Source organism: Mustela nivalis (genome assembly GCF_964662115.1).
Source record: "Mustela nivalis genome assembly, chromosome: 6".
NCBI classification, from domain to species: Eukaryota; Metazoa; Chordata; class Mammalia; order Carnivora; family Mustelidae; genus Mustela; species Mustela nivalis.
Window position 1 is genome coordinate 37,445,522 of NC_139025.1, and position 26,360 is coordinate 37,471,881.

The window sequence follows — 26,360 nt, forward strand, 5'->3', positions numbered from 1 at the left end:
AGAAATGCTGAGTCCGCGCCCCGGCGACCGCCGCCGCGACAGCAGCCTCAGCAGCAGCTTCAGCATCAGCACCGGCGGGACAGCGACAGCGGGGGCGGCGCAGGCGCACTGTGCCCCGCGGAGCCTGCAGTTCTCGAGCCCCGTGTGCGGCACCGCCACAGTCTGGGCAGCGGCGGCCGGGGGAGCGCTACTACCATGAACTGCCTGGTCCTCCTCCCTAGAGCTGCTCATCCGGGTCGGGCTGGAGACACAGTCAGGGGACCCCGCCGCCGCCGCCGCGTCCCCACTTCTTTCGGCTCGATCTTCTCCACCTTTTTCTCCTCTTCCTCTACCTTCTCTTCCTGCATCCCCCCCTCCCCCGCCGCGGATCCTGGCCGCCGCTCTCCAGACCCAGGATGCCGGGGGGCAAGAGAGGGCTGGTGGCACCGCAGAACACATTTTTGGAGAACATCGTCAGGCGCTCCAGCGGTAAGAAGAGTTGCAGTTCAGAACACCCCCACCTCCCTCCTGCCCACGCGCGCCCCCCATCCTCCCCTATCCCAGCCCTCTTCTAAGGGGGAGAGGGATGCAGACCGCCCTACCTGGGTGGCTTCAGTTACTAATTGGATCTGATTTGGGGTGGGGAGCGGAATAAGGTGGTGGAGGAAAGTTAGTTACATCCCCTCTCCAAGACATACTCATTTTCCTCCCACCTGTCCAGAGCCCAGAAAGGGAGGAAGGGAAGAGAGAGCTGGTGGGGTGTAGGTTCATCTGGAGAATAAAGTTGAGTTTTGCCTTGATGAGGGATATATTTCTCGTTCATCCTTTCCCCACATTTTTTCCCCCAAATCGACTTCAGGGACTGGTCAAATTCGTAGAGTTAATCTTAGTGGAAGGGTTTCCCTCAAGTTGGGAATGGCTGTGAAAGTGGTTACTTAATAAGATTTAAGTCTCTGGAATGGCTTTTGGGCCCAGTGAGCACTGCTGAAAGGAACCTTGTGCTGGGGAGAGTAGTTGGAGTTGAACCTAATAGAGTCGGTGCTTGAAAAATGGGAAGGCAATTTCTATGGTTAAGTTTGTGTTTCAAGTTTCTTCATTTAATTTTTTTTCATTGTGCATTGGTCTATGTTAATTTATATGATATATTTGATTTGACTTAAACAGGAGAAATGTAAAAAGGAAGGAATACCTACTGTGCTTTTAAAGTAACCAGAGAAAGAATTCTTAGACATGCCGTTCTACTTTGCTACTGATTGTAAGGTTTTCTTGCCCTAAGGTGTCTTTAAAATCCCATACATTTATAAATCCATTTCCTCCAAATTATTCTGAATCAGGATCATTATATAGATCACATTTTAAGACCCTCTAAACTTTGTGTGTTACTAAAATCTCCATTTTTCATGTCTTTTTAGTTCTTGTATATAATTTCCAATTTTATAAGCAAGATATATAAAGCATCCTTTAAAGTTTTTTGTTTTTCTTTTAGAGGCCTGTTATTTTATTTTGAGGTCTCTTATTTGGACACTTATGAGAAAGGTATCTCTGCATATTGATTACAGTAGAACAATGGAAATACTGTATGCAGTTCCATAATTCATTGTTGACTCATTCATTGAAACACTATTTATTTGGGTGCCATATACAACAGACACTCTCCAGGGTCCTTGGATAAAAGAAATGGTGAAAACACTTCTGTACTCAAGTGGGTAAGAGAGGATCACACTAAAAAGATAATACAAAAAAATACAATTATACTTTCCCTGAATTGGTTGACTAGATTATACTAATTCTTAGATTAGGATCTCTTCTAAAACTAGGGTTGCAGATATCTCCCTTGATTTGGGGACTATCTGTATTTTAGTGTCCCAAGGTATTTTTCATAAATCTCTGCCATGATATTTGGTTTCAATTTGAAACTTGTGACCTTATTACTTCCACTTTGGTCAACACCTGATATTATACAAGTCTAGAGCAGACTTTTTGGTTGAAAAAGTAGCTAATAGTCTCAGTCTAATTTAAAAAAATCTATAATATTTTTAGCCATTCCAGTATGATCTCAATGTTTTTGATTTTTTATGATAATACACAAAACGAATTCATAACAGTAGGCAATTTCTGTGTTTATACATGACCTTTATGTATATTAAGCGAAGACTTAGAGTACAAGGGGATGATACTATTTAAACAATCCATTTGGGAAATCTTAAGTTTATTGGGATCAACTAATCAAGATACAACCATTTTATTTGAGCTTTCTTATCTTCTTGGGTTATTTCAATTCCACGCAGTTTGGTCTGTGAGAGGACTTTTCAGAGAAGGCCTTAAAAAATAAAACCTACAGACTCTCTGTTCCTCTGCATGATAACCAGAAAGAAGATGAGAATTCCTTGACTGAAGTTGACTAATATAGCATCTTTGGTTGAAACTTCCACAGATTGGAACCATGAGCCAGTTTTTAGAATATCTTTTTTTGCAGATATATAAGAAATTAACGCTTTATCTTAATGTGGCTTAGAAATATCTGCTTCTGGGGCACCTGGGTGGCTCAGTTATTAAGCATCTGCCTTCAGTTCAGGTCATGATCCCAGGGTCCTGGGATCGAGCCCCTGCATCAGGCTCCCTGCTCAGTGGGAAGCCTGCTTCTCCTTCTCCCTCTTGCCCTGCTTGCATTCCCTCTCACTGTCTCTCTTTCTGTCAAATAAATAGATAAAATCTTTAAAAAAAAAAAAAAGAAAAGAAATGTCTGTTTCTGTTTTACATTTGCCATCCAAATTAATGAATGTCCTATCTTTTTGACACCTCACCTGTATAAGTGCTTCATTGGTTTAATGTTTCTTTCTGTGGGTAGCAATACCAAGTGCAAATGAAACCGATCTGTTTTGGCATTTAAAATATCACTTTTCATTGCTTATGGCTAACTTTTGATACCACTACTCAAAACCTCTGAGCTTCGTTTGAAATGTGTTGGACATGTGAGCTAAGTATATGCACATGTGTAGGTAGTAAAAACTAGAAAGTCTCAGTTCTACTTTTATAAGAAGAACCCCAGAAATTGAGAATTACAGTATTAAATTGGTCTGCACATTCATGTGGGAGTATCCCACAGTTGTTGCCATTTCTATATGATTTGGCAGAGAAATAGAAAATTCATTCTGAGAAATTGTTTAATTGAGACTAACAGAGAAAACTCCCTTCAGGATTCTCATAGATGAATGAGGTTTGTGACACTGAAGATTTCATTATTCACTAACTTAACCATATTGAAAGTGAAGTATTGGCAGAGCTTTAGTGGAAAAGAAAGAAATTGAAGAAAGATAGGCTGAGGTTGCCTACTTACCTTTACCCCATGAAATACTTCTCTTTCTGATATATCGTGTTCTTCTTATGAAAAGATCAGATCTTTTAATGAGTGTCAGATGAATCAGAAACTTATACAGAGAGACATATGGAGATAAACACACCACCATTCATTCAGATGCAAAGATGGAGGTACCAGAAAAAAAACTCTCTCTTTCTCTCACATACACACACACAAAGAGGAAAAGAGAGATGTGGAAAGTAACAGAAATACAGAAAGAGAGATACAGAAGTAGGGGAGGATATTAGATTGGAAAGACTATTAGACGCAAAGAAAAAACATCAAACACTTATTTGTCCATGGCTATTACTAATGAACTGAAATCTCAGCCAATTAGCCATCCATCAGAGAACTTCTTGATGACGTGGAACAAAAGAGCATAAAGTGTGGTCTATTTGGTCGTAGCTTTGAAACCAGAGCACTTCCTAATGAAGTTCCTGACTCTTCAGTTGCAGTTTCCTGGATGAACAGTGTCGTGTTCGGTGTCCTACAGTGATTCTTGCTTCTGTTTGCTGATTCTTTACACCTCTTGAGATAGGATTTTTATTTTCCTTACTTGGTTGACTCAGTTTGTTATGGGGAAGCATTTCAAATTGTTACTAGTGATTCAAAGTCTATAAAATAAAATAATGAGGGCTATTGAGTAGGATGGATACAAACATACTTTATGGCCAAATTCCAAAATGGTACTAGTAGGGAATTCCTCTTTCTAATTTTAAGATAAAGGACAAGATCAGTTTTAGATAAATAAAAGGAACTATAATAATTCTTAATATATGACTTTAGCGGATATCGTCTAAGAAGTTGCAAAGGTCAAAAGTATAAGTGTATTAATAAGGTTTAGATACATTTTGACCAGGAGGTTCAAAATGAATTTCTAGGAACAGAAAGTTTGGAACTAGTTCATTACATCTGTGAAATAGCTCATAGAAGACCTCAGCCCAATGTACTTATTGATTGAACCCATATCTGATACATTATTAGACTGTCTTCCCTTATTTAAATTTCAATTATGCACACTATTCATCAGTGTACATCGGGAGCAGTAAACCTGTGCGTAGAGGGTAAACACCTGAAAGAAAGCCAGGGGTATTTAAGAGTTGTAGGTGAAATTTTAGATTCAAACAAAGCAAAGCAAAACAAAACAAAACATTTCCAAGGCCTTCAACATATATCTTTGGGCAGCACATTTTATTTGTAAGTTGTCTTTGGTTCCTTCACAAATAAGCGGAAATGATTAGTGTCTATGACAGTGAACTAGGATGCCATTTTGAAATATTATACATCCCAAATTTAATATCTTTTAATTAGAATTTGATTATTGTTCTTTAATATTTTAAGCATTATACAAAACTAAAAACGTTTTTCTCTTTAGAGGAAAAAAAGGAGTTCAGGAAAGAAGAACACAGGAACAGTCGTATTTTGTCAACCACTTATGCTGCAAGAGAAGAAGTTCAATATATTCGATTTGCCATTACAGCTTGAGATGTTTATGTTGTACAAGCACTTTCTTGACTCAGTCACCTTTTACAGAATATCTGAAATTATTTTTTTGCTATAATTAACACTTGTAAAAACTAAGATCTTTAAAGGGAAACTATAGGAGAAGAAATAGAGAACTAGTGATTTAAAAAAACAAAAAAGGGTATCACACCTTTTTAGTAGTGTCCAATGTAAAAAATGGTGAAGACATGATATATATATATATTTTTGCTATAATGTTCATGATTTTTTTGAAAGATTTTCTTTAATATTTAAGCTGCTATTCGGGAGATAGTGACAACCGCGTAGTGTCTGAGGTATTGACTAACCCAGGTCTTACAATGTATCACTTGTGCTTTTAATACATCATAGAGGTTAAAATTATACTGACCACTCCCTGAATCATATTTATAAATAAGATAGCGGATTGTCTCTGGCTCTAGAGCCCACACCCTGTTATGTAACAAATAATGCTTTGCTGACCAGAACGCTGCTAATCCCAGTTCACTCTTGTCTTCTTCAAAGAAATTGTCCTCTTTGTCTGTCTTTTGATTGATTCCAGGAGTAGGGGTGTGTAAGAATCCCATGTCCCCAGCTATCCTTTAACTGTCTTATTGAAGAACCACGTAAGACACTATATTTTTTAATAGAAGAAAACAACTATGAATATTTTCATTGAAAACGACCGAGGAGACTTCCAACAAGAAACCCTTTAGTTTAGTTTAGTTTAGTTAGTATTTTTTAGTAATAGTTATATTACTATTAGTATTACTTCCACTGTTAGTGATGGGTGTTTGCTAGCCCAGAGGAACAATGCTTCTCCGTTCTCCAGTGACTGGCCTAGGAAAAGGTATTGTTCTCCAAAGCTCTGTGGATAGTATTTACCACAAGAGGTCACTAGAGGTTCTGGCACAGGTGAACGAATTGCATGTCTTACTTTTTATGTTTTGGTGATTTTTCCCTCCAGTTTGATTGGAGGTTAAAACCAATATAGTTAATCGTTACTCTTGGAAGAAGATATCTAAAATATAACACGTATAGGGAAGTGAAATGCAAAAAAAAGTATGCATTTCTTTTAATTATTATAGTCTTATTTTAGTTGATGACGACCAACATTTTGTGACTAAATAAATTGGTTATTAATAAAAACAGTGTATGTAAAGGAATATATTTAAATATACTTTAGACTAGTATAATATTTACTTTAGCAGATGAACAAAGCTTTATTGTAATAAACCATTTTACTGTGGTGGTAATATACATGAAATTAAAAGTTTTGCAGAAAAATGCCATATAAAAAATGTCCATATATATTTTCTGTTTCAACAAAATTTTTCCTCTGCCAGATGTCCTGATAGAATTCATATTAAATCAGTGAAGTAGAATCAGTTCCTGACAGTGCTTTGATTTTACTGAAAGATAGTTCATAGATTTGTAGTTATTTTCCTAGGATATTGTAGGATTCTAATATTTTGATGTTATCCAAACTTTTAAAAGAAAATACAGAGCTAGATCAAATATTCTCTGAAGTTTCCAAACTTACTAAACTTTTCCCAGAATATGGTGGGGGATAATACTACTTTAAGAGGTTTTGTTTCTTGACAGTCAGCAAGTCTGAATCTTGGTTTCAGGAATTTCTTTTTCTTTTTGGTTGGGTTAGAAACAAAATATTGGGAGGGGCTTCAAAATGTCCCAAACGAGATTCGATTTAATTGGAAAATTAAAATATTTCATACAGCACTTTTATGAATAAAAGAGATATGTTGTGAAATCAAGTAAACATGAATAACAAGTTACAAACCAGTGGAAATCATTATTGTGGAAACTGAAGTCAAAGACAGTGGTTTGATGTGCTCTAAGAAATGGACATTTATAAAACATTTTCCTTTACCAATAACGGAGTAGTATTTTTAAAAATTCCACCTTAGGTTCTTGTCACACACACAAAGGAAAAAGAAAAAAGTATGTGAGGTGATGAATATGTTAATTAAGTTGATTGTGATAATCACCTCACCATGTAGACATTTGTGAAACCATCAAGTTGTATGCCTTAGATACATGCAATTTTTATTTGTCTATACCTCAATAAAGTTGAAATAAATCCTCATTATGTTTCACCAAATACTCTCATTTAATAACAGATATGACATGACTATTTGTCATCACTAAAGAATGACTAAAAGGAATCATGGAAATATTCTCATTTTGTAAAATATACAAGTTAATATTGGAAATGCTTAGTCTTGGACTATTTAATTGGATGGTGGAAGTGATACTATTGAGTGTGTATTTTAGGCATTATTTTAGCTTTTGGTTGTATGTGGTACTATTACTAATAAAGAGACATTTGTATATATTTTAGGTAGTTTTGTGATACATTAAGTTTTCACATGGAAAAGGTAGAAAAATTGATTAAAGATCAATAAAAACCTTAGAAAGGAAGAGAGGTTGAAAAGCTATTTGAAATTTTGTTGAAATAGATTTCTTTGTTTCTCAGGGTCTGGTGCCATTAGAAAAATACAAATACTAAGTATGAAGTCCTATTGATTTCAAAAGGTTTGGGACTTGAGGTCTGAGCTTAGGTACACAGTTATGGCAGTTTCTAGAGACAATGACATATAATTAGAAAGTCACGAACGTGTTGCTCCTTAATGATGTGGGTCATACCTCACACGTACTTTTACATTGTCCACTGTGAAGAGCACATAGCACCAGATACCGGTTGCTTTTTGACTTTGTCTCCTAAATAGAACAAGTCTATAATTCATTTTTCCCAGAACAGTGCTGATTACATCTATTAAGTAAGCTTGTTTAAGTGACTGCATAGTTCAAAATATTTAGACAGTGGGTATATCTGAAAGCAGAAATTGCCTTGTGTAGGGCAAATCACTTGGGGCTCATGAGAACCGAACACGTAAGGGATCTCACGTTCCTCTCCTATTCCAACTTGACGTACAGCTAAAATATTTCCTACTGCTTTTGTTCTACTCTCTATGGGTTTAAAAGCTAGACTGTTTTGTGCCAGAAAATAATATAGAGATTTTTAGATTCTAGTTAAATTTTTAAAAAAATAATTTCACAGGGGTGCCTGGGTGGTTCAGTGGGTTGAAGCCTCTGCCTTCAGCTCAGGTCATGCTCCCAAGGTCCTGGGATGGAGCCCTGCATCGGGCTGTCTGCTCAGTGAAGAGCCTGTTTCCTCCTCTCTCTACCTGCCTCTCTGCCTACCTGTGATCTCTGTCTGTCAAATAAATAAAATTAAAAAAAAATAATTTCACAGTTAGGAGATGGCAAGTTTTATCCTTGGGAATCGATCCTTACCAGTTTAAGTATCTTGAGTATCCTTGAGCAGCAGCTTGTAGTTCTGGACAGTGTCCCACAGATGAGAGAAAGTGGAGTTTGGCTTTTTAGAGATGGCAGGGCCCGCCTCAGATCACCAAGTTTGACTGAAAATCAAACAACTCACTTGGGTTGAGGGGAGAAGTTAATCTTTATTCTAATTTTTTTCTGTAAGCCTTTTCTGTCTGCTGGCATATTTTGGGAGGGGGTGGCAAGTTAAAGCACAACAAGTTTAGATTCTTTTATTTATAGCATTAGGGGATAGAAAAATTCTTCTACAAGGGTTGAATCGCCTGACAATAAAGTGCCTGCAAAACAGCTCCCATGTTTTTGCTTGACCCTCATATACTCGTTTTAGTTACTAATTCATTAGTGAAACAAAAATGTATTGAGTGTCTCCTATGAGCTGGGCATTGATGTACTGGGGAGTATAATAAATACAATGATAAAAATAATGCTTTTTTTTTTTTTTTTTTCCTGTGAGAGGCAGCGTGTTCATTGGTTAGGAGCCACAGGCTTGCACAAAAGTCTTGGCTTCAATGCATACTAGCTCTGTGACTTATTCATAGCTAGTTTTCTCCTCTGTAAAATACACATAAGGAGTACCTAGTTTATGGTGTTGGAGTGAGGATTAAAGGAGGTAATACATACTTAGTAGTGAGATAAGTGTCTGGCACATAACAAAGACTTTGTCAGTATCAGTGTCTTTAGTTATTACTACCATTTAGAAGTTTTAAATCTTTGAAAGCACCATCTGTAGTGGATGTCTTTAATTCTTAGTCACCGTTTCCTTTTGCACCTCTTTCAAGTAATTTCAGTCTGTACCGTGATGTCAGAATGTCCTAGAAGATTCCAAATGAGTATTCCTGTGACTCCAAAGGCCTTTCATTCGTCCATATTTTCTGACTTTGCAGGATTTGAGACTATGTTCCACCACGCTCTCCCCATGCTTGTTTGTCTTTTGGATTTCATGACTTTGCACTTTCTCTCGTCCTTTTTCCTGGTTTCTCTTTCTAGTTCCTTCCTATTCCTTTCCTGTTCCCGCTCTCCTCTCTCCCTTGCACTGTCCCTCGCTTCCCCTCCCCTCCCCTCTCCTGAAGAGCACGCGGTCTTGCAGTTCAAACGTCAACCATCTTTCTTACACATCTTCACCATGCTGTTCAGAGCAAGCTTTCCTCTGTCATAATGGAAACGGTATCCTCTCTGTGTCCCAGTTCTACATTTCCAGTGGCCTACAGAAGGCCTCTTCTTGTATTTCTCTCAAGCAATCTAAACCCCAGTGGTGGCCAGAATTGACGTTATCATTAGTTTTGGCTTCAAACAGACTAACTCACTTTGCTGTCTCCCTGTCTCTGTCAAAGGTGGCTTTAATAGTTTAGTCTTTCAGCAGGACCAGACCTGTAAATTAATAGAGAACAAACTGGGGGTTGCTGGAAGGAAGGGGGATGGAAAGATGGCAGCATGGGTAAAGGGGAGCGGGAGATACAGGCTTCTACTTAGTGAATGAAGAAGTCATGGGAGTAAAAGTTACAGAATAAGGAATAAGAATAAGAATAAGGAATACAGAATAAGTTACAGTCAATGGCATTGTAACAGTGTTACATGGGGACACCACACTTGTGGTGGGCACAGTGAAACTTACAGAGAGGTTGAATCACTAAATTGTACACCTGAAACTAATGCAACGTTGTGTGTCAGCTATACTCAAAACAAATTTAAAATGTTAGTCTTTTAGTCTAGAAATCTGAGGGTCTTTTTTGGCTTCTCACTCAGTAGAAATGAGTAGAAGTTATGGGTCTTCCTAATCCAATGATCAATCCTTGGAGGTAAGACTTTTCCCATATACTTCTTTTGTACCTCCTGTAGGTTCTGTGTGCAGAGTAAATTCATGCTGGTTAACTATACGGATTGGTGGAAGGGCATGAAACATGTTCACAGCTGACATCATATGCAGCCAATATATACAAACAGGATGGACCAAAGAAGGAATTATAGGTGGAAAGGAAAGCATTGCTTCATCAATTGGGCTCAGACACCAAATATCTTATCTCTATATGAGGAATGAAAGGTGTGATACATTCTCCTTATTCGTTTCTAAAGCAGTCTTTCTCTCTCCTAGAGCAACCACAGTCAGAGTAACTAGCAATCTTTCTGAGTCTGTGGGAGCATTTCTAAGGCTCAGAGAACAGAGCTCTCCACAGAGCAAAGGCATTTCCATCTTGATAACACAGACTCCTGTCCTGGCTCTAGCCCTTACCCACGGTGAAACACTGGGCCTCTCTAGGGTTATAAGTATTACCTTGAAAGTCAGTGGAAAGACTCGGCAAAGCCATAAATGTAATGGATCTTGCACTGTACCTCATCATAGTAAGAGCTTAATAAATATTCCCCTTTCCCTATTTTCTCTAGATAAGGGAAGGTAAGGGAAATTTTTTTTTTTTAACTTGGAGAAAGCAAAGAATTAAGTCATTGACATTTTAAGTCATAAACTAATGAGTCTGAGCTTAAAACATTTGGACTCATTTGACCAACGGCTTATTTAATTTGGAGGAAAAAAACCCAAAAAACTCCAAAAAAAAAAAAAAAACCACCACTCCTCCCTTCAACAAATAACTACTATTTAGAGCCAAAGAAACATCAGTTCTCTTTAGCTCAGTAACTGGCAGTGTTTACGGAGGCTGAAGAAGAAGGTAGGAATGTCAGCTTCTTTGCAACTGGCCCTGTGAAATCTGACCAAAGGAGAGAAAGGATTTGAATTTGTGATTTGTATCTTTCCCTTGCACAATTAGCTCCTATTGCCTAGATAGTAGGAAAAAAGTAGAACAATGCTTTAGAAAATTAATTAGGTTGTAAATGCATTCAGAAAAGCCTCACTTCTGTATTTCTATCAGGTGTGCAAGTTGGTCTCATCTCTTAATTGAAATTCTTCATTAGTTATCTAGCCATTAGTGTTGATTACCTTAAAAGGTTAACTTCAAAGAAAATATGTAATCCCTTCAGAACAGATGCAAATCATTTGCAAAAACAAGGTTTGTTCATTTGATGGATTGAAAAATGCTTAAACATTAAGTATCTAATACTTTTTCCCCCTGATAAACACATTTTGACTGCTTTAGCTTTTGTCCAAGATTATGTAACTAGTGCATGGCTTATGGCTTCAAGTATTTTAAGAAATTCCACTGTAATAAAATTCAGTTAAAGTTTGTCACTCTCTATATCAGGGTGAAGGTTTTCTATTGTATTCCAAGAATATGAGTCCTACAGGTTATTACTGCAGTTACATTTTGCTTCTAATAATTCTGAATGGTATACTTTTTAGATGCTCATCTTCTCATAAACAAAATACCAACTATTAAAGTAGAAATTTTGAATTGTTGAACATTCCTTTTTTGTGCACAGAGAAATATTTTCTACAGCACAATTGCTATTATTCCTATCATTAGAATTTCAGAACTATGTGTTAAAGAATCTCATGCATTCTAAACCACTTTGGCTAGTTGGAAAAACGTTGAAGTTAATGCCATCAAAGAAACACAGAAACTTTAAAATGTACCTTTGATCTTGAAGGAGATGAAAAGTGGAGGCATATTTTTATCTTTGATGACAGCTGAACAAGTTTGAATAAATTAACAGATATTTTTTGCATATTTCAAACTCCCACAGTGATGGTCTGCTTAATGTTGCCAATATTATTATATAATAATTAGTCTCATTGTGGAAGGTACAAAGTGTATGCATCTACACTACATGCCCACACACACACACACACACACACACTCTACCTTGTTCTAGAGCTGTAGGGTAAAGGTGTATTTGTAAGAATAGAAAGATACCAGCCTTATATTCTGTTATTGCATAGTGGAAGTAGAGCAATGCATCTACCAGAAATCGATATCGTGGACATGGGCTTGACATATAAGTTATTTATGTTCTTGTTTAACCATCTGTGCCAGGATTTTATTTAACCCAAACAGCATGTGCTATATATGCTTTAGGGATTGTTCTGCTGTTCTATGAAGCTTAAATATATCTACAGATACCACTCACCCAGAAGACAAGTTTAAAAAATAGTATAGACACCATGATTTAAATTTACAAGTTGCCAGAGTGTGGGGAAATCTGCTTGGGAACCCCCGATCTTTTTTTTTTTTTTTTTTCCTTCATAGAATTGTCTGTTCTTTGAAGAAAACTACCTCGCACAGTCCTTATCTATAACTCTCGATAATATCTAGCATTGTTTTAACAAGTATTGATTATACGACTTTAAATAAGAATTGAAATTTCTATATTTGATTTTGATCATTTGGCAAACACTGGTGGGGATACGATGATGAACAAACAGATGTGGTCTCTGACTGCATGGAACTTGGAGTCTGGCAGGGGAATAGGAATTCAACAAACCCACTTCCCCACATATAACTGCAAATCGCGGTAAGCGTCATGAAGAAAAAGAAATTGTTGTGACTATGAGTGAGAGGGATTAATTTCGATTTGGAGGTGGTGTCAGGGAAGGTCTTTCGAAGGCAGTAGTCCAAAATGGAGACCTAAAGTAGGAGGTGGTTAGATGATAAGTGGTCGGAACAGTGTTTCAGGTGAAGAGAAAATAGGTGAACAGTCCTAAAGAGAGACCGAGAAAATGAGTAGCTAAGTTTGTGAAATTTAAAGGCCAGTGTAGATGGATTGCAGTAAGCAAGAAAAGAGAAAGCTGGGGCCCGATTATTCAGGGTGAGGCTCTTGCATTGTATTCCAAGTGCAGTGGACAAATCTCCTGGCCGCAGGGATTATTTGTTGTGTAACAAGTTTGGTCAGAAGGAGGAGAATCCATGGTAGGGGACCAGCTGGAGGATTGTTGCAGTAGTCTAGGCAAGAGATGATGGTGGCCTGGGCTGGGCTGGGATTGATAGAGATGGAGAGAAGTGTATGCATCAGACATGTTTCTTTGGTAGAATTATTAGGGCTTAGTGATGAATCAGATGGTATAAATGAAGAGGTGTGAAGGGTGCCTTTCTGGTCTTTGGCGCAAACATCTGGGTCTAGATAGAAGTAGTGAAGATTTGCCTACGAGCTGGGTTTGGAGTGAAGCCTTGGACATCACCTGCATCATCCCTTTGTTTTCTAGCTTCCTTTCATTCCCTTAAAGTGAAGAGAATGCAGCCAAAGGAAGCTTAGTTCAGTGATTGTGTGCACAGGGGACTCCTGCATTCTTTTTACAGAAGTTCAGGAAAGAGTTCCACAGGCTAGGTAATTAGCTTGGTCAGTCTGGCTGTTCTTGTGGACTAGAAACATGTAGCTTCATATTTTAATAAGAGGCTGATTCATACCAGAAACAAAGTACATTTTTTAATAAAGCCAAAATTTCAAACCCAAACCTCAATTCTATAATAAATATTTGACAAATAGCATTGTGGAAATGCCCTTTAACCAAACCCTTTTGGAAAACATTAGCAATTACTACATGAATTTTACTGCGTTGCTTTTAAGCTTCAAATTTTCCTTGTTGGTCACTGTTTTTTTTTTTTTTTAATCTAAATTTTAGTTACTTAACATACAGTACAATATTGGTTTCAGGAGTAGAATTCAGTGATTCATCACTTACATATGACTCCCAGGGCTCATCACAACAAGGGCCCTCTTTAATCCCCGTCACGCATCTAGCCCATCTTCCCCCCTCCCACTATCAGCCCCCTCAGTTTGCTCTCCATCATTAAGAGTCTTTAATGGTTTATTTCCCTCTCTCAATTTTTTCTTTCCCCCCTTCCCCTAGGTTCATCTGTTCTTGTTCTTAAATACCACAAATGAGTAAGGTGATGCGGTATTTGTCTTTCTCTGGCTGACTTATTTCACTTAGGATAATACACATTAGCTCCATCCACATCATCGCAAATGGCGAGATTTCCTTCTTTTTAATGGCTGAGTAATATTCTATTGTGTCTATAATACATACATATACATACACATACCCCATCTTCTTCATCCACTCATCAGCTGATGGACATTTGGGCTCTCTCCATAGTTTGGTGATTGTTGATAAAGCTGCTATAAACATTGGGGTGTATGTACCCCTTTGAATCAGTATTTTTGTATCTTTTGGGTAAGTGTCTAGTAGTGCAGTTGCTGGATCGTAGGGTGGTTCTACCTCTAATTTTTTGAGAGACCTGTATACTATCCAGACTAGCTGTACTAGTTTGCATTCCCAGCAACAGTAAGAATATTCCCCTTTCTCTGAATCCTCACCAACACCTGTTGTTTCCTGTTTTGTTAATTTCAGCTATTCTGACAGGTGTGAGGTGGTCTCTCATCATGGTTTTGATTTGTATTCCCTGATCATGAGTGATGTTGAACATCTTTTCATGTGCCTGTTGGCTATCTGGATGTCTTCTTTGGAAAAATGTCTATTCTTGTCTTCTGCCTCTTTCTTAACTGGATTTTTTTTTGGGGGGGGTGGTGGTGTTGAGTTTGATACAATTTCTTAAAAGATTTTGGATTCTAACCCCTTATCCAATATGTCATTTGCAAATATCTTCTCCCATTCCCTAGGCTGCCTTTCAGTTTTGTCAATTGTTTCATTTGCTGTGCAGAAGCTTTTAATCTTGATGATGTCCCAATCATTCATTTTTGCTTTTGATTCCCTTGCCTCTGGTGATGTGTCTAGAAAGAAGTTTCTATGGCTGAGGTAGAAGAGGTTTCTGCCTGTGTTCTTCTCTAGAATTTTGATGGTTTCCTGTCTCACATTTAGATCTTTCATCCATTTTGAATTTATTTCTGTGTACGGTGTAAGAAAGTGGTCCAGTTTCGTTCTTCTGTATGTTGCTGTCTAGTTTTTCCAACACTGTGTGTTGAAGAGACTATCTTTTTTCCATTGATGTTTTTTGCTGCTTTGTCAAAGATTAATTAGTTAAGCATATAGTTGTGGGCCCATTTCTGGGTTCTCTATTCTGATCCATTGATCCATGTGTCTGTTTTTGTGCCAGTATCATACTGTCTTGATGACTGCAGCATTGTAAGTTAACTTGAAATCCAGAATTGTGATGCTTCCAGTTTTGTTTTTCTTTTTCAGGAGTGCTTTGGCTCTTTGGGATTTTTTTTTTTTTTTTTGGCTCCATTCGAATTTTAGGACTGTTTGTTCTAGTTTTGTGAAAAATGCTGGGGGTATTTTGATAGGAATTGCATTAAATGTGTAGATTGCTTTGAGTAGCATGACATTTTACAATGTTCTTCCAATCCATAAGCATAGAATGCTTTCCCATTTCTTTGAGATCACTGATTTTTGGAATGTACATTCTTTAGCTCTTTGAATCAGAAGATTTGGAGGGTGAGGTCCTACTTGGAGCTATGAGTACCTGTACTCAGCCCTTCTTCACAAAGGCCCAGGGGTTCTGGAGAGCAGCTTGAAATAGAACTCAGCCAGCTTTTGGAGCTTCCACCTGCAACTGAACCTCTGTTGGAGGATCCCTGTCCTGGGGTTATAAGGCTTTCCGAATAACCGTGCTGGTTTCTGGGTATTGTGCTTCTCCAAAGTTAGGATGATACGAACATAGAAAATCCAGTTGATTGTCCTCAGAGGCGACACTAGACCTTGGAAAAACTATACATTAAGGAAAGTGTTTCATTCGGTGTTCTGGATTCCTTTTGTGAAGTGCTTTCCCTTTCTCACCCCCACTTGATATCTTCTCTCCTCCTTCGTACTCTAGAATTCTCTTGTGTGTTTTATCACCTCCTTAAAAATCTAAAAACTTCTCTGTGTTAGCACGCTGAAACTCAGCTCTTTCGGGTAACTTGCATAAGGAAGTTGAGGGAGAGGGAGGAAGGGAATGAAAGAGAAAGAGAGAGAGAGAGTTAATCCACCCAAATGTGTTTCACCTTGTTAATGTCCATGGAATCTCTGGACCACAGAAGGGTATAGTTTTCATAAAAACAAGGTAAAACAAAAAATTTTTAAAAAACTATCTCATCATGCCAGATGCAGTGTGGCAACAGCTCAGAGGAAAAGACTTCTTCCCAGAATTGCTATAGAAAGGGAAGGAACATCTCTCATGCTTTTATATTGTCGTTGACTGACTGCAACTTCTCCTTGAGAAATGTTTATCAGTCAGGACTATCGACCTCATAGTTCTGTATGATCTCCTTTAAGAATGGGATTAATATGCAGGGACATAGAATATGGATATTTTCCTGTTACCTGAAAAAAGGGCATTTTAAAGAGGAAGTCCTTCTTTTATATTCAGACACAGCAAAACAAAAATTTAGATAGTAATTCAGAAATACACTTTGATAGGATAGAATGTCTTAGACAGTGAGGGCTGGCTGGGTGTTTATCTTTCACCAGACACTCTTTTCCTGTGTGTGCCAGGTCCTGTAACTTTCTGGGCTCTGCTTTCCCGTCCATGAAAAGAAAGGAAGAATGTGTAAAATGAGTGCATTTGTGGGCTTGAGGATGACCTGATGATCTTGTTAACAGGCAGGTTCTGATTCATCAGGTCTGTGGGGGTTCCCAGAGTCTGTCTTGCTAGCAGACATCCAGGTGGGAGTGGTCCACACTTGGAGTAGTGAAGTACAAGGTCAGTTCCCCAAACTTGGTTGAGCTTGGGATTTTCCTTCAGAGGCTGTATTTTTGCATTCCATCTCGAGGGATTCTGTTCAGTGTGTCTGCATTAGAATTTAGCAGTCAGTATTTTTTGACAGTTTTGACACTCATGGCAGGATTCTATTGCAGCCACCAGTATTTGGGGTACTGCAATAGATTAGTGCTTCTCCACTCTGGCTGCACATTAGAACCACCTCCGAAGGTTTAAAAACAAACACTGATGCCTGGATCTCACCCCAGATCTATTAAAACAGAATCTTTGAGGGGTAAGTCCTGGAATGAGTAACTCCTGGGGCCCCTTCCAATGCTCCTCAATCTCCGTCTCAATGAAATGGGCAGTCAAAATTGGGAGAAACACGTAATGATCCTACTGGATTATTTTTGAATCAGGATCTTGTGATTTATTTTTTGACCTTCGAATCCATGAGGGAAGAGTGCTTGATTTGTTTCATGTCCATTTCTGAGAAAATACTGGAAGGTCTTGGTAGAACAGGAAGTGTTTCAAGACTTAGCCTCTTTGCAGAAATTCATTCAAGATTCTGCTTGTGTATGGGGCACCTGGGTGACCCAGTTGGTTAAGCATCAAACTCTTGATTTCAGGCTCAGGTCATGGTCTCAGGGTCCTGAGATCAAGTCCCCCATCAGGCTCAGTGTTAAGCATAGTGTTTGCTTGTCCCTCTCCCTCTGCTCTTCGCCCTGCTTTTTCTCTCTCTCTGGAATAAATAAAGAAAATCTAAAAAAAAAAAAAAAAAAAAGAAAAGAAAAGAAAAGAAAAGAATGTACTCTGTAGAATTGCATTTCCAAAATATCGTACTAGACTTCTAACACCAAATAGGGATTATGACCTGATTTTTAGGCCCCTCATGCAGGATCATACTGTGTATTTGAATCATTTGGAAGGAAATACTTGCAAACATCTTCAAGGACTGAAATAGCCTGGATCCCAAGGAGGTTGAATTTCTCAGAATTCACGGCTCTTGGTGTGCTAGGAACTGTGAGGACAAATCAGAACTGGTTTCCCTGTCAGGATTAGTTGAGGAATGTCTTAATCTATCTGGACTACTACAACAAAATAGCATAAATTGAATGGTTTCTAAACAACAGAAATCTATTTGTATCAATCTTGGAAGTCCAAGATCAAGGTGCCAGGACAGTTGGGTTCTGGTGAGAACCCTTTTCCTGGATGTGGACAGCGAGCTTCTTGTTGTTTCCTCACATGGTAGAGAGCAGAGCAGAGGAGGCAAACCGTTTTGTGACACTTACAGGGGCACTATTCCCATTCGTGCAGGACTTCACCCTCATGACCTCATTGACTCCTAACCATGTCCCAAAGGCTCTACCTTCCAATGCATGAGAGGTAGGGTTTTAACGTATGAGTTTTAGGAGGACACAAATATTTAGTTCAGAACAGTAACGATGGTAGCAGTCACTAAGAATTCTGGGCAATTTCCTTAATAGCTTTATGTTTCCAAAACTTCTGAACTGATCTCACGTTCAAGATTTGCAACTCACCGGATGCCTGGGTGGCTCAGTGGGTTAAAGCCTCTGCCTTCCACTCAGGTCATGATCTCAGGGTCCTGGGATCAAGCCCTGCATTGGGCTCTCTGCTCAACAGGGAGCCTGCTTCATCCTCTCTCTCTCTCTCTCTGCCTGACTTGTGATCTCTGCCAACTTGTGATCTCTGTCTGTCACATAAAGAAATTAAAAAATTTCTTAAAAAAAAAAAAGAAAAAGATTTGCAACTCTCCTCCTTTGCAGAGAAGTTATCTCTCAGTAGGCAGACTGCTTTTCCTCACCATGTTTGAAAGCCAAAGGAAATTAAAATTTTCCAGGAAACAATTTTAATTAATTTGCTATCCTGTTCTTAATGTTTGTTAATAATACCAGATTTCACATTCACCGAAAGAGTAATTTTCATGACTACAGGGAAATGGAACAGTTGTATGAATATTTCAAATCCACAAATTGTGTTTCAGTTAACAAACAGACAAATATCCAAAGGAAAATCCTGGACTGTCTATTTAGTATTTATCAGTTTTCATCTAATTTAGCCTTTGGCATGAAAAGGAAATCTGTTTCTCCTTCTTCATGACCCCCCCCAACAGTTTATTTTGTAGTTCAGCTTTCAGTGACAAATACAATTTTATAGGTTTTGATTTGCAGGATCAACATTTAAATATTTTTTTCTAGTTCTTTGCTTGTACATACACATAGAGAACTCACACATAGAAAACTCTCTCTGCATAAATGACATAGTTGTACAAGAATCTTGTGCATAATAAATAATAACAGTTATTAGTTTACTAAGACTTCTTTAAAATATAAATTCAATTAGCCAATTTATAGTACACCATTAGTTTCAGATGTAGTTCAATAATTTATCAATTGCATATAACACCCATTGCTATAAAGACCTTTTGCTCTAATAGTTGATTTATAAAGATTTTGCTTGGATTACTCTATTTCATCTCCATAAATTACCCAGAATGGTAGATACTGGTATCTCTAGTTTGTGTGTGAGGAAAACAATAACCTAACTATAACTCCCTAGGTGTTTCAGAGTAGCTCCCTTGGGAGTATATTGATAGGGGATCCAAGTACTGGCAGATAGTTGGCGGACAGGGCTCTTTGTGGTAATTTGATTGTTATGAATATTTACCGGTAGATGATTTGTTATATGAAGTCCCTGGCACTGTGGCTAATTTTCTCAATTACAGCTTTATAAAGCATTCAGAAGTGATAAAAGCAGTTCTTATGCTTGTCCTCCATAAACCAAGAGCAGATATAATTGTTAGGATCTTGAAGTAAGACCTAGTGAACACGTAGTCACTTCACTCTCTGGTGGTCTAAATGAATAAAATCCAACTTGAAACATAAAGATGAATGGACACCCTATTTCCTGGACTATTTGTTTAATCTTTAATTTGGTTTAAGAAACTCTCTTCTGAGTTCCTAGGTCTGATTGAACCTGTCAGAAAATACTCTAGTATGTAGCTGGTAAATATCTGAATAGTCCATACTCTATGATTATTGGCTAAAATCAAGTATATTTTGAAAAAAGGGATTGATTCCAACTGTATTTTTTCCCCCACCAAACAACTCTGCCTCCAAGCTAATACGAGAATTAATTTTGCCTACATTGTGTTGCTTTAGGACTTCTTCACTCTTTGACTACCTACTTTTCCATCACAAGAAAAAAAAAGACATAATTTCACCTAGAAAATGTTTGAATTTGTAGATATCTCAGTCAAGAATTAGAATTTAGGGAACCTGTGGTCTAGTCACTGTTTCTAGGAAATCTGGGCTTGGTGAGTTTGACTCACTGCAGAATGGAGTTGTTTTCCAGATTAGAGATAATAGATATGACATCTGTCCCAATGCCTAGCACAGAATTTGGGCTAATGGTTGCTTTAATTTTGTTATTATATAGCATACATTACGTATTACATAGTTATTACATAATATATCAACAATAAATGAATAATCATAGTTGGGCCCTACTGAGCTGGAGGCTTGATTTTCTTATTGTAGCATTATTGAAAATGGTATGGTGGGAGCAGTTTAATATTTTTAATAACAGAATTAACTAGGAGCAGTTAAAGCTCCTGATCCAAATCCTAATAAATGTCTTGAAAACAAGTCTTTTTATGACAGGGGTAAGTCAGTAAGAATTTGGGGATGTTCAGGATTTTGTGAGATATAACCCTTACTTTGGTGTATAAAATTGATTTAATGGGTCTTGACTAGCACATCAAAAAATTGAAATAGAATAAAAAAAGAGGATCTCATATAGTAAGTATTGTTTGAGATTTTTTTTAGTTGTGTATTTGTATAGGTATGTGTGTATATCTGTGCAAATACATTTTTGAGGTACTATATAAAATTAATTTCTTACTATGAGTTTCAACTTAAAACAAGTTTGAAAACACTGGTTTGCTTAGTTTCTGGGGGAGAGAAAACCTCCTTCATTAGGGCCTTTTTTAGAATATTTGTTTTCTATTTCCTGGGTTAGAAGCAGTTATTTCAATCAATAAGTAATTACTATATTGCAACTCTTCTAGGCACAGCAGGCAAAAAATTCATAATCCCAAGGACTATATTATCTGAGAAGTTAAAAATAGCATATATATGAAGTATTTAGAGAGGCATCGCATATTAAATTTTATGATATTACATATATAAAGAGAGATCCCTGCAGGACTACATTAACTCATTTGTTTATTGATACAGTCAACCAAGAAGCAAGCATCTACTATGGGCCAGACACTGTGTTAGGTACAGGGGGGTCAAATAGGACCAAACTGGGTATAGGCTCTGTCTTACAGAACTTACAGTCCAACAGGCAGATATGCATTCATCATATCATAACACAAATAGGTGTAAAATTGTAACTGTGTTAAGGGCTGTGTGGAAGAGGTGGGTGATGTCTAAAATTATTAGGTATGACCTGGCCAGAAGGTCAGGGAAAGATTTACAGAGGTCATGACAGTTAAAATCTAAGTAACTGCAAGTGTCAATCAGATAAGTAAGGAAAAGAACAACAAGTAAAAAGGTCCTATGTTGGGAGAGAGCTTGAAGCTTACAAAAATATAAGAAAAATTTGGCTGTGGTTGATTTGACAAACTTTGAAGTCATTACAGGTCATGTCAAGGATCTGAGCATTCTGAGAGCCATTATAAGCAACTTACTGGGAGGGAACATGATTCAATTGGAAATTTGGAAAGACCTCTCTGGCTTCAGTGTGGACAATGCACTGAAAAAACCCCAGAGAGGACTGGTACAAATCAATGAGATAACTGTTGGAGTGATCTGGGGGAGAGGTCTTAGAAGTTTGGATTTGGATGATGATAGTGAGGATCCAGAGAAATGGAGAAATTTGAAAGATTGAGGGGACAAAATTTATAGGATTATGTAATGGAATAGATATAATAATAATGAGAAGGATATTGAATGATGTCTCCCAGATTTCTGGCTTACATAACTGCATGGATGGTAATCCCATTCTCTAAGATATTGAGGTCCATTTGAGATATCTAAGAGGATATCTAGGTCAATGGGAATATCAAGATCTAGAGTTTATAAAAGAGGTCTGGTTTGGAGATATAAAGTTACCACCTAGTGAATCTATGGGGACAGGTGAAGTATAAGAGGAACTGATGTGGAGAAACTCTAATATATACTCACTGGACAAAGAATATTGATCCTTCAAAGGAAATGGAGGGCTGTTGAAAGAACTGAAGGAAGGCCATTTTATGAAAGCTAAGGGTCGAGAAATTTTAGGGAGGCAGTGGTTAACAGTGCTTCTGAATTGTCAAGTGAGATCGGTAAAAGGCATCCTTTGGGTTTGGGGACATGGAGAGGTTATTGGTGATCTTGGTTGTCCTGGAGTGGTAAGGAACAAACCAGATAGGAGTGAGTCAAGTGAACAGGAGCTGAGAAGATGGAACTAATGAGAGTAGACATCTTTTATGCAAAATTTGTCCAGTGAAGGGTTGGAGAAACATATGGTGGTATCCAGGGGGGATTATGCTGAGTGGTACTCATTGAATGTGTCATGCAGAAGGTAGAGTGACCTGGTTCTGAAATGTTTGATAGGTAAAGGGATGGGGGAAAAGCATCTCAAGTGGACAGTAGGCATCATGGATGAGTATATTTTGGGGCCATGATGAGAAAACGGACTTAACTGCAATAGTGTGGACTTTAGAAGTAGTGAGAAATATGTTTGTGTAAGTAGGGAGAGTGAAGTTCTCTAAGCTTTCTAAGTCTGGGAGAGAATCAGATAGTGTAAGCACTTGGGGGAGTCTTGATCTGGAGGAGGAGTGGTAAGATGGAGGCTGGGATTTGGGGGGACAAGTGAACATTAGTGTGACAAACAAGACCAGTTGAGGCAGGGAGACCATGTAGCTGAATGGACTGCCACAGCGGCCCACTCATGAAGTGGAGAGCATATGGATTAGCAGGAGTAAACTGAGTAGAACCCAACCTGGGCTAAGAGGAGAAAAGTTAATCTTTGATAATCACACTATAATTTTTATTTTTGATGTATACATAAATGAAAATGTCATATACTTATAGAGGAATTTATACTTTATGAAGCATTTTTTATGGGATGCTCATTTTATTTATTTATTTTTGTTTGTTTTATTTTTTAAAATTAACATATAATGTATTGTTTGCTTCAGGGGTACAGATCTGTGAATCATCAGTCTTATACAACTCACAGCTTTCACCATAGCACACACTCTCCTCAGTGTTCATTGACCAGCTACACTATCCTTACCCACTTCCCCACAGCAACCCTCAGTTTGTTTCTTGAGATTAAAAGTCTCTTATGGTTTGTCTCCCTCTCTGGTTCCATCTCATTTCATTTTTCCCTTCACTACCCCCCCACGACTCCCTGCCCTGCCTCTTAAATTCCTCATACCAGAGAGATCATATGATAATTTTCTTTCTCTGATTGACTTATTTCACTTAGCTTAATACCCTCTAGTTCCATCCACATCATTGCAAACGGCAAGATTTTGGGGTTTTTGATGGCTGCATAGTATTCCATCATATATATGAAAAACAGAAAAACAGATAAAGAAGATGTATACATATATTCATATATACATCTTCTTTATCTGTTTTTCTGTTGCTGGATTCAACAGTCCAACTGTCCAACAGTTCTTTCCATAGTTTGGCTATTATGGACATTGCTGCTATAAACGTTTGGGTGCATGTGCCCCTTCGGATCACTACATTTGGATCTTTAGGGTAAATACATAGCAGTGTGATTGCTGGGTCATAGGGTAGCACTATTTTCAACTTTTTGAGGAACCTCCATGCTGTTTTCCAGAGTGGCTGCACCAGCATACATTCCCACCAACAGTGTAGGAGGGTTCCCCTTTCTCTGGGGGTGCTCATTTTAATCTCTACTTTAACCACTCTATGTACCAAGAAAAGGTGGTATTACCATTCTTGTCACTAAGGTTCATTTCAAATGTCACAGCTTTCCTAAAACTTCTGAGTCTCTGGTCTTTTGTCTTCCTTGTGTTTTCTTTTAAATTTGATGTAATTAAAATACACAGATTTTAAGTGTTCAGTTGGTTTTGACAAATGTATACATTTGTGTGACTTATACCTCTATAAGAGAACAATGACCTTCACCAGAAAGTTTCTTTTTTGTCTTTCCTGCCAGTTCTCCTACTCCTTCCCTTTAGCCATAATTGTTCTGATCTCTATCACCATAGATTAACTTTGCCTGTATTTGAACTTCATATAAATGAAATTATAGCTTCTGACTTCTTTCAATCATTGTAATGTTTATCAGATTCATCTGTGTTGTTGCATGTATGAGACATTTGTTCCATTTTAGAGCTGACTAGATTTTCTTGTACGAATATGTAAAATTTTTAATCTGTTCTCTTGTTGATGGACATTTGCAAATGTTTTCAGTTTTTGGCTACTATGAGTAAATGTGATGTGAACATTTTCTACAAGTCTTATTGTTAACATATGTTTTCTTTTCACTGAGTAAATGCCTAAAAATGAAATCTCTGGGTCATAGTTAAATATTTAACTGTGCAAGAAACTCTTTTTCAAACTGATTGTTCCATTTTATATTCTCATTATTAATTTTATAAAGAGTTTTAGTTGTTTCACATTCTTATCAACATTTTGTATTATTAATCTTTATAGCCACCCCAGTGGCTGAGAAGTGATATATCATTGTGCTTTGAATTTGTATTCCCTGATGCCCGATGATGGTGAACATCTTTTTTTTATTAATTAAATTTATTTATTTTCAGCATAACAGCATTCATTATTTTTGCACCACACCCAGTGCTCCATGCAATCTGTGCCCTCTATAATACCCACCACCTGGTACCCCAGGTGGACTCTTAATCTCACAAAACAAACTGAGGGTTGCTGGGGGGAGGGGGATTGGGAGAAGAGGGGTGGGATTATGGACATTGGGGAGGGTATGTGCTTTGGTGAGTGCTGTGAAGTGTGTAAACCTGGTGATTCACAGACCTGTACCCCTGGGGATAAAAATATATGTTTATTAAAAAAAAAAAAAAAAGAAGGGAATCTTTCTGCCCTTCAAAAGACGAATGGATAAGGAAAATGTGGTTCATATACACTATGGAGTATTATGCCTCCATCAGAAAGGATGAATATCCAACTTTTGTAGCAACATGGATGGGACTGGAAAAGATTATGCTGAGGGAAATAAGTCAAGCAGAGAGAGTCAATTATCATATGGTTTCACTTACTTGTGGAGCATAACAAATATCATGGAGGACATGATGGTGAACATCTTATTCTTGTGGTTATTGGCCATTGTATATCTTCTTTTGGGAAGTGTCTGTTTGAGTCATTTGCCCATTTTGTTCATTGGGTCATTTGTCTCTCTGTAGGAATTTTGGGTATGTTCTGGATAGGAGGGCTTTCTCAAATATCTGTATTGTAAGTATTTTTTCCTCAGTCTGTGGATTTCCTTTTCACTTTTTTGACAGTGTCCTTGAATGAGCAGCTGATTTTAATTTGATATGTCTAATTTATTTATCAACACTTACTTTTTTTAATGTTTTTATTTTTAAAATATTTTATTTATTTATTTGACAGAAAGAGAGACCACAAGTAGGCAGAGGCAGGCAGAGAGAGAGGAGGAAGCAGGCTCCCTGCTGAGCAGAGAGCCCGATGTGGGCTCGATCCCAGGACCCTGGGATCATGACCCGAGCTGCAGGCAGAGGCTTTAACCCCCTGAGCCACTCAGGTGCCCCTCAACACTTACTTTTATGGTGGTTGCTATAGAAGTCTTACCTAAGAAATTCTTGTCTTCCTTAAAGTGGCAAAGATTTTCTCCCACGTTTTCTTTTTAGTTTTCACTTTTCTATTTAGGTTGATCACCCATTTAAAATTTTTGTGTGCATGTACGTGTGTGGTGTGAGGTAGTAGTCATGGTTCAGTTTTTGCTCATGTAGATATATAGTTGTTTTAGCACAGTTCATTGAAAAGACTTTTCTTTACCCATTAAACTTCCTTGGCATCTATGCAAAAAATCAATAGACCATTTTTGTGAGGTTCTATATCTGAACTATTTAACCTGGTTGTATGTTTCTCCAACTTGGATCTTCTTTCTCAGATTTTATTTTGGATTATTTTAGGTAATTTGTACTTTCATAAACATTTTATGATTACTTTGCTAGTTACTTCAGAAAAGCCCATTTATATGCTCATTGGGATTGTGTTGAATCTATAGATCAATTTACAGAGAATTGATGTCTTAAAAATATTGTTTACATTCATGTGTGTGGCATAGTTCATTTTTTGTCTAGGTGTTTCTTAATTTACTTAACCAGAGTTTTTTTAGCTTTCACTCTAGAGGTCCTGCACATCTTCTGATAAATTTATTCTTAAGTATTTTATATTTTTGTATCATTCTAAGTGAAATTGTTTTTATTTTCCAGTTGTTTAATGTTAGTATATAGAAACAAAATTGACTTTTATATTAACTTTATATCCTGCAACCTTGCCAGATTCACTTAATTTTAGGTGTTCCTTTGAATATTTCTTAATGCCTTAATTACTTAATGCCATCTGCAAGTAGAAAACAATTTTATCTTCCTTTCCAAT

The 26,360-nt window shown here is 37.6% G+C and overlaps 1 protein-coding gene across 2 annotated transcripts in view; it reads left to right on the forward strand.

The window, feature by feature from the left end:
- The first annotated feature begins 383 nt into the window (after nucleotides 1-383).
- The window catches only part of KCNH5 (potassium voltage-gated channel subfamily H member 5), a 313,865-nt gene continuing 287,888 nt past the window's right edge, over nucleotides 384-26,360 (forward strand). For both annotated transcript variants that reach the window (XM_082734149.1, XM_082734150.1), the window contains exon 1: nucleotides 384-468. In XM_082734149.1, coding sequence (XP_082590275.1) covers nucleotides 396-468 — 73 coding nt within the window. In that variant the 5' untranslated portion in view covers nucleotides 384-395. The remainder of the gene's footprint in view (nucleotides 469-26,360) is intronic.